The sequence below is a fragment of the Poecile atricapillus genome, chromosome 2, assembly GCF_030490865.1.
Source record: "Poecile atricapillus isolate bPoeAtr1 chromosome 2, bPoeAtr1.hap1, whole genome shotgun sequence".
Taxonomy (NCBI): domain Eukaryota; kingdom Metazoa; phylum Chordata; class Aves; order Passeriformes; family Paridae; genus Poecile; species Poecile atricapillus.
Genome location: NC_081250.1, coordinates 117,055,652 through 117,069,877, shown reverse-complemented (window position 1 = coordinate 117,069,877; position 14,226 = coordinate 117,055,652). Strand labels below are relative to the sequence as shown.

General features: G+C 37.3%; 1 protein-coding gene across 1 annotated transcript in view; it reads right to left on the bottom strand.

Moving 5' to 3' along the window:
* Positions 1-2,025: 2,025 nt before the first annotated feature.
* The window catches only part of RAB2A (RAB2A, member RAS oncogene family), a 43,372-nt gene continuing 31,171 nt past the window's right edge, over positions 2,026-14,226 (bottom strand). The window contains exons 7-8 of the mRNA XM_058831417.1: positions 5,828-5,896; positions 2,026-3,658 (exon numbers count right to left, since the gene is read on the bottom strand). Of these exons, the coding sequence (XP_058687400.1) occupies positions 3,563-3,658; positions 5,828-5,896 (165 nt within the window). The 3' untranslated portion in view covers positions 2,026-3,562. The remainder of the gene's footprint in view (positions 3,659-5,827; positions 5,897-14,226) is intronic.

The following is a 14,226-nucleotide window of genomic DNA, read 5'->3' as shown; positions in this document are numbered from 1 at the left end:
AGTATCAAAAAAGCAGTCTGTTAAGAGGAATCACTACTTCAGGTCTCAGTGCTTACAAAAGCAATACCCTATCGGTAACAAAAAATAAGAGAAAAATACAGGCACATTGGGGTACCTCCTTTAATACCACTTTAAAAAAAATAAAAAATCATGCAATGCTCAAAATTGACATCTGATATCTCCAAGTTCATTTAATATACTTTTTTTTTTTTTTTTTTCATTCTGATTCAGTTTAACTGTATTTTTGAGCCTGAAAAAAGGTTTCAACTTCTTCCCAAGAACAGATTCAAAGCTCTAACAGTCACAGGTAAACTCTTAAGGCAGAAATAACTTTCCCAGTTCAAATGTATGTCATTTACTGTGCGCCCTTCTAGCCCAAACAACATATAAATGTTGCAGCTAAAGCCTCCTCAAAGGCCAGCAGAAGAAACTGTCACAGAAAGTGTAACTCCGCAGAAAGGATACAACTCTGGAGCAGGGGATGGAGCTCTCACTGCTCGCTAGGGGTTCCAGCCACTTGATACTTTATCAGCAAGCGTTCTGGCAGTTGCCTTACCTTAACTCACTGCTGAGTCTGATCTGCACAAGGATAAATCAGAATGACTGAAGCCCAAAGAGATACAGAGGTCTAAGATTGAAGGGGAGCTGGTAATCTTTCTTCAGTGACTACCAAAATTCCTGGAGCATTTAATTTTTAGTAGAAATGGGAGAGACAATCTTTTAGTCATGCTTAGAGGGCTTATCACCCAAATCTTCGTTTGGTGTTTTTTTTTTTTTTTGAAGTTCACTATGCTTTATAGTATATTTTAAACTGGGATTAAGGGAAAAATTACACCTTGGTATGATTTTTTGGTATCAACAGTTTCACATTACATGTAACAGCTGTACAAGTTCCTGGGAAACAATTACAGGTTTTGGTTCTTTGGTTGTAAAAATGTAACCAACAAAAGCAACTGTAATTTAACATGAAATGTCATCAAGTTATCAGTCACTCAGACAAGTAAAACTGAGACTGTGAAAGAAAGATCTTGAAGTGTATGTTTTAGAAGTAAACCCTCCTGCTAAGTTCCATGGTATAAAATTTTCAAGTTCTATTTTGATAAAACAGTATCAAGACTTCCCAAAAAGAACCCCTACAAAAATATAGAGATTTCTGCAGCAACAAAAGGTTTCTGTGTGCATTAAGTTTGCGACAAAAAGCCAGTCAGAATGCATGAAAAATTCAGTTTTGTTCTAGCTACTCCTTCAAAGTACCACGGTCTTAACATAATGTACAGTCTAAGACTGGCATGAGACCTAGGACCAAGCCAGCAGGATCAGCACTTGATTGCAAACATGACTTTAGTAAGTCAAAGCATATTCCCATTGCCCCTCTCACCCCCCAAAAACAGCACTGGTGTCTCTTTACTATAGTAGCCCTGGATTCCTGGGCAATTCAATACCTCTTCCATGTTTTCAGAAAATGAGACTGTCAGAAGCTTTCAGTTTTGAAAATCATCACCACTTAGAGTACATTTTTCTTCTTCTCAGGGGCGGGTACAAATCCCCCCCTCTGCTCCCTTAATGGACAACTTTTATGGCTAACTTTATTCCCCTTTGTACTGAAGCTCAGGCTGTTATACAAGAGCACATTTTTCTCTCATCTCAAGCAACTGAATTCTATAACATTGCCAAGTGAAAAAAAACTTCAAGTAGTTAATTCAAGCTAATAATCTTGTTCATTTACTCCTTCTTGTAAATAGCTAGCTAGGACATGCCCATTTTCCCTGCGTGTCATCCACGCAGTTCAGTCCTATAGTTTTACTGTCATGCAACACAATTTTCAAACTTCAACTGAAACAAATGCAAACATTGTATAATAAACAGATAACTGTTGACAGTATGTACATGGAGTAACCTCTTAATTAAAGAGTTGAAAACAATTATATTACATTGATGAAAATGTTCCTAAGGGTGTATAAAAATTGAAGTCAGAAACTGACAAATCCTTACTGGTTCCCCCTTCCCCAATATACCAACAAAAGGTTCCACACCATTTTTTCAAATTTTATTTAATCTCAGTTGCTATGTTACACCCATCAGGCTGAAGTTTATTCACTCTGGATGTTCAGGTTCTGACAAATAGAATGGGTGACATGAGGATCCCTTTCCCCCCAGTGTTGTGTTGCAGTCAATATTGGTCCAGTAAGACAGAAGTTTTGCAGTCATTGCCTGCCCCCCACCCCTTTATTTTGCCCAATACACAAAGCATGGCCTAGCACTAGTGTCACCCTTTTGTCTGCAATTATTTAAAAAGGATGAGATGGAAACTCAGTTATTTGCACATCTGTATGAAAGGTGACATGAACATTCTGTATTTTAACAAATAAACACTTAAACACAGGATTTTGCTTTGCAGTGTTGCAACCCTTTCTTTTGAGGAAAAATATACCCCCCCAGCCATCACCATAATAAGTAACAAAACATTTGTAGTTTTGATTTTCATCAAGATTTCCAAACTGGCAGATTTTATTTTCACACCCTCTTCACAATAGACAAGATGCTTACCATATATTTAGGATTACAAGTTGTCACTAAAAGAAAACTTTACACAACCACTATACATTTAGGTTGAAAAACTGTCCTTGCATGAAAAATATACCTAGAAATCAAGTGGTAAACAAGAAAAAAAACATTGAGAAGATTAATGTTTTTAGAATGTGCCATTTTAAATTTATCAACTCCTCCTCTACTTTTCATTCATACTCTGTTTTCACCTATAGTATTTGTTAAGGCAAACAGCTAATCCATTTCTGAAGAGGTGTTGTGGAAATTGTGGATAAACAGCAAACATTTGGCATTAAAATAGATAGCACGTATGTAGCCTCTAGTAATATACATTAAGCATCTCTCTTGGACTTCAGGATAATGACAGGGGAGCATGAACATGCTAACAATGTCAAAAAGGCTTAAAATTTAGCATCCAAGCAATTCCTATTAATGCTTCTGTAGTTTTCAAGCTCTAAGTAGTATAGATTTTATGCAAATGCATTAAAGAATTCTAGCTTGGCAAGTACACCCAAGCAGGTTATTAAACTATATATACAGAAAGTGATAAATACAGAATTAAAAGAGTCCTTCTGCTTCTCTTCATAGCCTTGGAAATTGACAAAAAACTTGAGGACAGCTCTACAATATTAAACATTAGGTAACCTCAGGAGCTGGGAAACCTAACTACACAAACTGATTAAAATACTCAGATGACTTTGTAGTGTTTAATACAATTCAGTTCGTAGTCAAGGGCACAAGACAACATTTAACAAAAATAATCACATCAATTGACCTAGAAATCAAATGTAAATAGATATGAATACAATCTCCAAAATCTGTCTTTAAGTGAACATTAACCATTTATTCAAAGTTATACAAGAATTTGAAGGATAAAGTCTTCTGCAACAGGAAACCGACTTACAAGTTTCATGTCTCAGTTGAATTGAAGTGGAGGCGAGCGGGGCAGGGGGAGGGAAGGGTGAACAAACAAGTAAGTAGGCCCCATCCAGGCAGCTAGAAAGTAAAAACAGGCTCAACAGCAGCCTCCTCCAGCTTGTTGTCCTCCCTGATTGCCTGCAAGTGTTGCGTTGGTGGCAGCATGTTGAGGGCCAATTTTTATGCCATTTGCCTGAAATGAAGTTTAATACACAGCATAAATATTTTATAATATACTTGAAAAGCTACTTTTTCTATTTAGAAGATCAAATAACAAGTTCTCCTAATGTATGTAATATATATAGCAAAGTTTGTAATTCTTTCCCAGAATGTTCTTAGTGATTAAGTATTATTTAAAGTAAGATGCCTTGCTTCTAATTTAAATTTTATCTCCATGTCACATTCTGTAGCTTAAAATTCTAAAAAAACCCCCACAGAGCAAGAATTGTATTTGAATACTACTTGGCATATGGCTTAAAAATACATAGCATTCACTAAGAATGTATAACCTCTCCCCTCTTGCCAAAATCTCAACTAGTTTAATAGTTTTATATAAAACTTTTCCTCTCTAGGCAGCATTTCTTTCTGTGTTGAATCAGCTGTAGAGGCTAAGGGCATACGAGTGTTCTGTGTCATCAATAATTTCTGTGATCCCAAAAGACATGGCTACTTGCCAAGAACCCACACACAGCGTAGCTCTTTCATTCATCAAAATCACACTTATATCTTAACCCTCACTCCCTCAAGTGGATTTTACCTAAAAATACAGCACTTTGAGAAAAGTAATACAGTAGCTTCAGAAATTAAGCTCTTAAGGAAACTTTGCGTCACAGCAAATCTCAGATTTATAGTGCTTGGCAGTTGTTCTGCAGCAGTGGTAGCCTTCGGGTTTCTGGCACTCGCTCAGTATTGACAGCAGCTGATGTGGTTTCTTTTCGCTCTTTGACTCCTCTTTAATAAAAAGCATGCCCTATGGCTCATTGGTTTTGCCCCCTCTGGGCTGATAGCAACTTCTTGAGGAATCAAGGAGCCAGACTTGGCATAAAGCCAAATAAGTAGCACGGACTGTTGGCTCTTGACAGCATATTGCAATCAAAGCTCCGTAAGGCACAGTAAAGCAGTCAGCTACTATATGAAACTCGACAGATACAACGAGCACGATTTTTCAGACACTCTGATTGCTCTCCAATTTATATTGCACTACTAATTTATACTGCATTTTCTTCAGGAAAGATGTGAAAGATGATTTTAAATTTTTCATCACTGAACTGAGTTTAAGAAGTGTTTCACCAATATGTACACATACTTTCCAGTCAGAATTAGTTTAGAGGATTACTATTCAAGTCTTACTTAACTACAAGCTTCCTGATGCATTACTTTGCATACTACTGAAGTTTCTCATTTTTTCCTCTCTGAAGTCATGAGTAATATTTTTGATAGTCTAAGTTTTCTCATGTTGAAATATACTGAGCAGAAAGAGATGAAGCTACTTAATTTGAGCCCTGCCAATTCCCTCTCTACTCTGAACAATCCTGCAAGGACTGTGACGTTGAAGAGAAGCATCACACTGGCAGTCTGGACACACCTCTCCACAGAGCAGAAACAGAACACAGTGGTGGAGCAGATTTTCACATGTGGTTTCACTAAGCACCTCAGCAACAATATCCAGGGACATGCAGGATTAAAAAACCCAACTCAATCTTTAAAAAAGAGTGCTCCCCTCACATTGTCATTTTTTTTTAATGAGACTATGAACAGAGAGCTTATACAATCTTAATATTTCTATACAATCCTAGTGTTAAGAAGCACGATTTTCAACAGCACAGTAATTTCAAAATTCAAGAGACATTACAGGTCTTTCTAGCTCTTGTTCCCCTTCCACTAGCTCTCCATCCGAAACAAGCAAAGGCAAAGGCCCTGGTAATCTGTAATTTCAGTAATGTGCATAAGCAAAATGGCTAATCTTTTATTCCCTACAGTATCCAGCCACCTAAACCAGGAACATTTCAAAAGTCTTTTATGTAACTCTCAAAGCAGTCCCTCCCCTACACTGGACAGCTCATGGAGTGCATCTGGCATATCAACATGGTCCCCCATTTACATAGTGGAAAATTATCTTTGAAAACAGATGACACCATATGGAGAAGTGGATGAAAGTGGATTTTCTTCTCTTTTGGGGATTTATATTATTTTGCGATGCTTCATGGATGGATAGGGTCACTTATTTTAATCCATTTTTATCACAACAGCAGACAATTCTACATCCAAATGGAACAGACAAATCTTTTACTGTCCAGCCTTCTAGGGAAGGTAAATTTTGTACTATTAAAAAGCAGAGAGTGTACAGAGTACTAAAAGTTACCTCATTATTAATGTCAAAAACGCCTTCCTGGATTTTCTCGTAGATCTCCTTTGCAGTGTTAATAAATGCCTAAAAAACAGAGGAAAAAAGACAACAGACACAATGAATGTGATACCCTTTGGTGTAAGATGCACTAATTGGAATTCAATCTCATGTGCAGTTGCTTCAGTGAGACTTTCCCTCCTGACCTCTGCAGAAACAGGTATGTCAACAGCACCCTATAACCCACCCTGAAGCAGCAATGGATCACAGGCTGTTTACAAAAACACTGGCATTTTCATAACATCTGTATTCTACAATCTGTTGTCCAGTAATTACAGGGAAAAAGTGGTTTTTAAGATATATAAATTACTTTTAAATTATTTATTTCTGACCCTTATGGATAGATTGTGTGGCAGATGGTTTCCCCAACCCTTAATATCTTTGTAATAGGCCACTCTAGATTAGAGTGCTTAGCAACATAAAACCACAGGGTACTTACAATGATGATGTAAGGATGCTGTCTGCTGGATGAAACCTTACACTATCATTTAATATTCACCTAATTTTAAGAACGTATTCTCTTTAATTAACCTTGCACACAATGGGCAACAGACATCCTAATAGAAGAAAGGCGAGGCCCCAGATTTTAGAACAACTTCTATTGTTTTAATTCAGAGAAAATACTTTGACACTCAGGTCGGAAAAGGTGACTGATATAAATGTTTTTGGTTAAAGTTTACAATCAATGATTCCATTCTTCATCTCTCATTTAGCTTTATAGGTCAAGTAATGCATAAAATAATGTATAATTTAGGAGGTGATTAAGAGCAGTTAGTAATTACAACAAACATACAGTTCTTTTTGTTTTAAAATACCAACAGCATGCAATCATACAAGACATGCTACCTTCTGCACAAACCTATTACAGCAAATACAGATCTAATTCAAATATAAAAAAGTAAACAGGGTTCATGGAGAGGAACAAATCATACCTTTCCTCATTTCTACACTGGAAGCATTTGACTGCTGAACTTGCCACCAGAGCTTTGTTTCCTAATTAACAGGACTGATATGTTTTCACCTTTAAAGGCCTTACAGCTCCCCAGAGTAATCAATCTACTGCAGCTCAATTACTGCACCAAGCACACACCACAGCCAGTGAAGGAGACTTGAACGACTGCAGCAGGAGCAGAGAGATATGAATATGCATAAACTCTAAGTGGGTGATCGAATCATCACAGAGGGTCATGAGAATTTGCAGCAAAATAATGAGAAGAATTAATCATTGCAGATTCACAAGGCACTTAGGAAGCGAGTTCGTTTTTCAAACACGTGTTAGAGTTGAGAAGAAAAATTGGCTTTCAGCCAACTACGAATTGATTCAAATTCCTCAGAAACTGAAGTTTTCTATGTAAGGAAAAAAAAATTCAAACTTATCTTTGTTCCTGATAACATACTAATTATTGTAATGGCCTCATACATGTGCCTACTGAAAGGTATAAGTCAACTTTGAAAACTCACACAGCTGGAATCTGTGAGGATCCTTACTTCTACTTCAGCGGGACATTAAACAGAACTTGAAGTCTTAAAAAAGCGTTATGATAACTTCACATAAACAAGCACTTAACAACTGGCACTTCTAACTATTCTACAAGATTCTGGTTAAGTATACCAAGACTTCAGAATTAATTTCATGAGAATTACATTAAATCTATAAAAATTACTTTAGAGCAACAAACTAGGATTTTGACAGACTCCAAACTAATACAACTGAGAATAAATTAACTTTTGGAACTTTTGGATATACTCAGGAGCAGTCATTGTAACAATGCATGTATCCTCACGAAAACCAATAAAACACACTAGAAAACAGCCCTGCACAAACACAAAATCCCTTCTGTTACTACATACATACTGTACAAAGCAAAAGAGCATATTGCATTTAATACAGTATATTTTAATATTAAACATATTAGCCAAGAAACTGTTGATCTGAAAAACTCAAATATTCCATTAATCTCAGTTCTACCATTTCAGTTCTCTTGAAGTCATTATCTGACTACCCCATTCCCATCAGTGATTCTGGTGGATGACATATTTAGTGTTAAACAGCACATACTGTTACTCTGCATAGCAAAATGCCAGGCTGCACTGGGCCACAGAAATAATTCCCATTTGAAAACAAATTACAAGAACATAGCACATAATATGTCTACCTCATGTTCTCATTGTATTTATTCTGAAAAATTGCTACTAATCAGACATGAAGAGAGACTTGAATCCCTTGACACTTCCATTTATTTCTCACATCCGTGTATTTTAAGTTAACTTATGATTCGAAGTGTGAGCAGATTCAATCACCTGAGAACATCACAAAAAAACAGCAGTCTACCTGCTTTAAGAATATCAAATCAGATTTTGGTTTTGCATACTAGTGCCCCAATTAGCAAGGACAAGAAGGTGAACTTGGTATAACTGACTTCTTCCAAAATCTCTTTTAATACTGCATATTCTAACTCCTATCTGGAAGATGAAGTATACTATAAACTCTTATTCATGGGCAGTTTATCCTATTTTCAGATTAACTGAGCCATAGGTGCAGAAAGACAGAGTGATTTCCCCTCAAATCCAGTTTAGATTTATAAGACCATGTGCAAGGGACTGCAAGAGCACAGCTGTAGCACCTCACATGCCAGCTTGGATCCAGGTGCAGTTTAGCCACTTCCACACAAGATCTCACCAGCAAGCCCACAAGGGCCCAGCTGGCTGCCTACCAAGCCTACTGCAGTTGCACTGTACGTTCCCATAATGCCGCTCTACTGAAACACTAGACAAAGATAGTCATGCCTTTCCATCCCAAATCAGGTCCAGGTTCATTTTCACCACTCCAGGGGAGGCAGTACCAGACTCCCCCTGCATTTTTACATAATCACTTGAAAGCTGGTAATGCCTTAGCACACAGTACTTTTATTACTCATAAAAGGAAGTGAGAGACTTTTGCAAAATCAGTATGTTAGACTTCCAAATATAAAAATCCTTGACTATATTTTGGGAAAATTCAAGAAAACAATGTATGATCAGCAAAATGTCTACATTTAATGTTTAACTCTTGGTCATTTTCTAAACCGCAACTTACTTATGCTTTTATGCATGAGACTGCTGAATATAACTGTATAACAGCATTAAAAAAGGTTGTATACAAGCTATTCAGTGATTTGTTTAATGTAACGTGTTTTTCAATTGTATGCTCATTATAACTAGATTCCCAAATAATAGCAATGCCCCTTTGAGGAGGAGTGCATCACTGTACAAGTGGGAAAGTGAGTCTTGCAAGACGTGATCTGCCTGTTGTGTCATGCCTGCACCTACTGCAAAGCCAACAAAAAGAGGCTTATAAATCACAATATATCAGTATAATATCACTTTACATTATTTGTATAAGGAGTTTCCCAGATCCTATTGCAGCATGAGAATCAAGAAGTCATGTCTCACCAATACTTGCCCCAAAAAAACCCCCACAAACAACCCAAAACCACAACTACCAAACACTACAGATACTGCATTTAAGATAAATTAATCCTACAAACACTGAATGTAGAATTAAATCAACTTCAACATTCATATCATCACACAAATAAACAAGTAATACAGTTTTATTATCCTTGAGACAAATCCAGGAAGAATGAATTTTATAACTGGTAACAACAATGCAAGAAACAGGTAAAGGAATAAGTTCCTGATACTTCTGCCTCATGGAAGCTGTATGAAGGAGTAATAATAAGGGCACAAGAATGTGAGTAATTTACTACACAAACTACATCATAAAACTACATTTAGTTTTCACTTGCATATTGTCAATAATGTCACTTGACTTTCTCAGAAAGCTAATGGCAGGAGAAGAATCTGAGGACTTTGCTGTAAGCTGAGCATAATTAGAAAAATGAACCACCGATCCTTTTCAAAACTCAAGACTTTGCAAGTTCATGTTGGGCTAAAATCAGGTACGAGATCACGTTCAGCACGGCCAGCTCGTGGAACATGCTGCCCTCTGGTGGCAACGTGAAAATTAAATTTAATGCTTGGAACTAAAAATCGGGCAATCATTATTTCCTGGGTTCTTTCTTACAATTACGTGAAGAATGCTTAAAGATTAAATGTATCACAAATTCTCAAGCGTGACCCAGCCAACACCTAGAACTTCCTCCTCTCCAATTTCGTATCTCATCTTTTAGCAGTAAGATATGATATAGTTTGGTTACTCTACTATTTAAGAATGCATTTGGAAACAGTAACAACATAGCCAACAAATGGATTTATGCCCAAAACATTTACCATCCCAATGTATAAGTGGCACTGGATAGCCACTTAATAAAGTGAGATTCCAAAGTTCTGAGCAGCTCTTTTATACACACACAGTAAGCCAATGCTTTTTTAAATGTTTCAGGAAGAAGCCTAGCACACTAAAAGGGATGCATGAGGGGTTAATTATAAGCAGTAGCGAGGTATTATATAATGGACCCGCACTCCAAAAAGCACCCCAACATATTTGTAACCTTATATTTGAAGTATAAGTGCAAAGGCACAAACAAGAACTTCCTAGCAGTTTATGTCCCCATTGAGGCACCGTCTTTCTGAAAAACTTAGCTGATGCACATTACTAGAGCTCAAACTGACTTAAAAAGTTCTGTAACTGTTGTTGAGCAGTTACACAGAACAGAATCCTTGAGGGAAATAAAAAAAATAAACCCCCCAGAACTAAGAATCCGTTTCTCCAACAGGTCAGGCAGGCAGTATCATACATTTCATGCTCTTCTATAAAGCCTGACACACTCAGTTAACTGAGACCTTTTATTCTCATCATACCAAGCACCAAGCCCCAAGCCCCAAGAACCACAACAAGAGCCAGTTACTGTTGGGGCACAATCCAAGGATTTCCACAAGCACCTAAAAGCTGGGTATCTTCATTACAGCCAGGTGTCCTGCCCCTTCTCCCTTCCTCAGTTGAACTGACGTGAGCTTCAACCCCACTTTCTCATGGGAGAAACTGGCTAAAATGCTGGCTTTGCACAGCTGAAGAAGCAGAAGTCACAGAACTGTCATTTCTAGAGACTTGAAGGAATACTGGTTTTGGTACAAATTAAGATAAACTTAACTTTTGGGTGGGTGTTTTTTGTTTTTTTTTAAAGACTCATGACCTAGAAATCCTGCTCTTCTGCAAGTGCTAGTCAGATTACCACTTGTGTGTCACTTTACCTTGGTATGAAAATTATTAACATCCCATAACTTTCAAGTTTTATTAACTAAATCCCTGCTTACTATATTACCATGTAAAACAACTGTTCCCAGCTATTAGTTGTGTTCAGGGAGGGTTGGAAGGAAAAAAAAACCACACTCTAAAAGTCAGTTCAACTTTAGACACCTCTAAGAATCTAATCTTTCCACGAGATTTTCACTTTCACCCTTCAGAATGTTACAAAAGGCCATCTCCCTTTTCTGTGCCACTGTTGAACCTACAGGAGCTTTGAATATTCATTATCCATTTAAGCAAAAGTATGAAAGAAGCTGCCTGAAGAGAGAATAAAGTTACAACTGAAACAGAACCATTGAATGACGTTGAGCTCCATGTAGCAAAAGCGCTCCATGGCTCAGTCAAAACCACGAGTCTATTCAGATTTTATCCTAAATACGGAATTCATTATTGTATTCTATTTCTGTGCAGACATCTTGGAATAACAAACAATGCTCTGAAGTTTGGCATAGGCACACTTCCATATAGGAAACATCTTACTAAAACCAACTCCCACACCACAAGTCAGTGATACACTGGCACAACTCAAGTGAGATCAGCTTATGAACAGTGATGTTGTCTAGCACTGCTTTGACCAGCATCCAGAAAACTTTCTGGCTTAGGATTGGTCACATCATTAATAATTTTTAAAAGTACTAGTCTAGAATGAAATAATAATGCACAAAGCTACTGTAGCTTCCCAAATACAGCTAGGTATCCTTACTTCTTGAGAATCAATGCACATAAATGGATTCAAACCATTGATATGCCAAGGACAAAGAGTTAAGTGCCATGTGCTACAGTGGACTACATGGTCACCCTGAGTTCATGCAGGTGATTCTACTCTGCCCCTGCCCAAGCAGAAAGCGCTCAACAAACTCTGAACTGCAGGTTGCAGGTAAGTGCAAAATTAATAATCATATACTGCTGCTGAACTACCAATGAAAAAATGAATGTGATAAAATTGCTAATGTATCTTGCAAACAAGACGATAATAAAAAAAACCCCTCATGTATTATGCTTTGGTTCAATGAGAGGTCAGAAAGTAATGGATGTTATGATTAAAATAAGTGTAAACCTGCCTGGGGTTCAGACCCCAGACTTATGTTTGTAGAAGTGAAAAGCCTCCCAATAAACATCACAGTGTTTTCTTAGAAAAAGTAAATAAGCAGCACTGAAGTCTGCAAACAGATAAATAGATCACCCATCCACAATTCAACAAAGTAGAGCAAATACAATAGCCAAGATTCTAAAAATTAGCAAGATTCTACCACAAGAAAGCTCACAGCCATGCATGTCAGAGTGTACACTGCTCTATCCAATCACCTTAGAAATCACTGAGGAGAAAAAAAAAGGAAATAAGCACAAAAAGTCAGTCAGTAATATTTTGATAGTTGGTTACCTTTACAGCCTTAGACAGAAGCTAAAAGGAAATCAACAACAATCTCCTGCTTAAATAAATGATACTGCTGAAGAGACTAGCATTAACTATCCTTGCACTGCAGTCAAATTACAAGCCTGTGCCTTACCTCCCTCCAGTAATCATTATATCCTCTCAGTGATGAAGAAATTCTTTTACACAATCCCATTCCATATGAAATACAATGACTTAACTCTGTGGTCACAGCGAATTCTTAGAAGTCTCCAAAGTAACTATGGAGGAAGAACCTGCATCTATTTCCCACTCCCTACCATCTATTACCTATTATGCAAACAGGAAGGAAACTTCTCCAACTGCCTTGCACAAAAGAAACAGCCAACAGGATGTTTTCCACTCCTTATCATCCATTTCTGTTCAATATGTAGGTAATGAGACAATCCTGAAGAACATTATGAACAATTTTAAACTGTTTTAAGATCCAAGCACCAATGTACTGCTCCAACTACAGATTTACTAAGGTATTCCACAGTGGTGGAAATCAGGATTAAACAAGGGCAACAAAAACATTAAAAAACATTACCAACAGAAGCTGCTTTGTTCTTATAAAGAAACTGCTGGAGGTTAGGATTTTGCTTCCATAGCTGTTAACTATTCTACATAACACCACTTTTTTGTGTGTATCAAGAACACCATTTAAGAACGCACCTGTCACTGAAAAGGATTATATCCTAAAGTTTTTCCACCAGAATTAGAAAGTTAGTGCACACACGCATCAGTCACTTGTACAATCACAAGGAGAGGATTCTACTTTTATCAAATAAAGTTCCTTTTTGATAAAGAACTAAATGCTCATTTGCCTCCTGATAATCAGATGCATTTGATACTGGACAATTCATTCACAAGGATATATTTTTTGATGCAAAAAGAGGTGATAATGTCAGAATGAGGTAGTAATGAATTCTGTGAAAGTCACCTGTAGCTTACTGCAACTTTTTGAAAAACTTAAATATTTTATAACTAAAAGAAGACCTCATTGGTCATACACCATTTTGAATTTAGGATAGTTTTGGAAAAGAGTAAGAGTAGATTATGTACTATAAGAAGCTGAACTAGGTCAGTGTGGGTGAACCCAGTATGGGATTGAAAGACATGTGAAGCAATCTTTCTGCTGTACATAGCACTAGCATCTCAGCTGGAGCTGTTCGTCCACCACTGTACTTGTCTGGCTGCAACACAGTTTTCTTTACAGCAGTCTGCACAGCGCTGTGTTTTGGATTTATGACTAAAACAGTGCTGATAACACACCGATATTTTAGCTACTGCTGAGTGTCAAGATTTTCTGTTTCTTACACTGCCCTCTCCTGACAATGATTAGGCTTAGGGTAGGCAAAATTGTGGGCAACACAAACTAGCCAGGACAGCTGACCAGAACTGGCCTGAGGGATATTTCATATTCTATTATATAATGCTCAAGAATAAAAACCAAAGGCTCTGTTTCTCAGAGACTGGCTGAGATTCAATTTTTTTGTAGGAAGTTGTGATTGGCTGCCTTTCTGTCACTTTTCACCCGTCTCTTTCCTTGATTTTTAAAACTATCTCAGGCCCTGAGTTTTATCTTGTTTTGGCTCTTCTGGTTCTTCCCCCATCCTGCTGGACAGAGGCACTGAGTGAGCAACTTGGTGGGTATTCACTTGCAACTGATCTCAAGCCACCATGACTACCCTTCAATAAATGAATGCAGTAAACCAA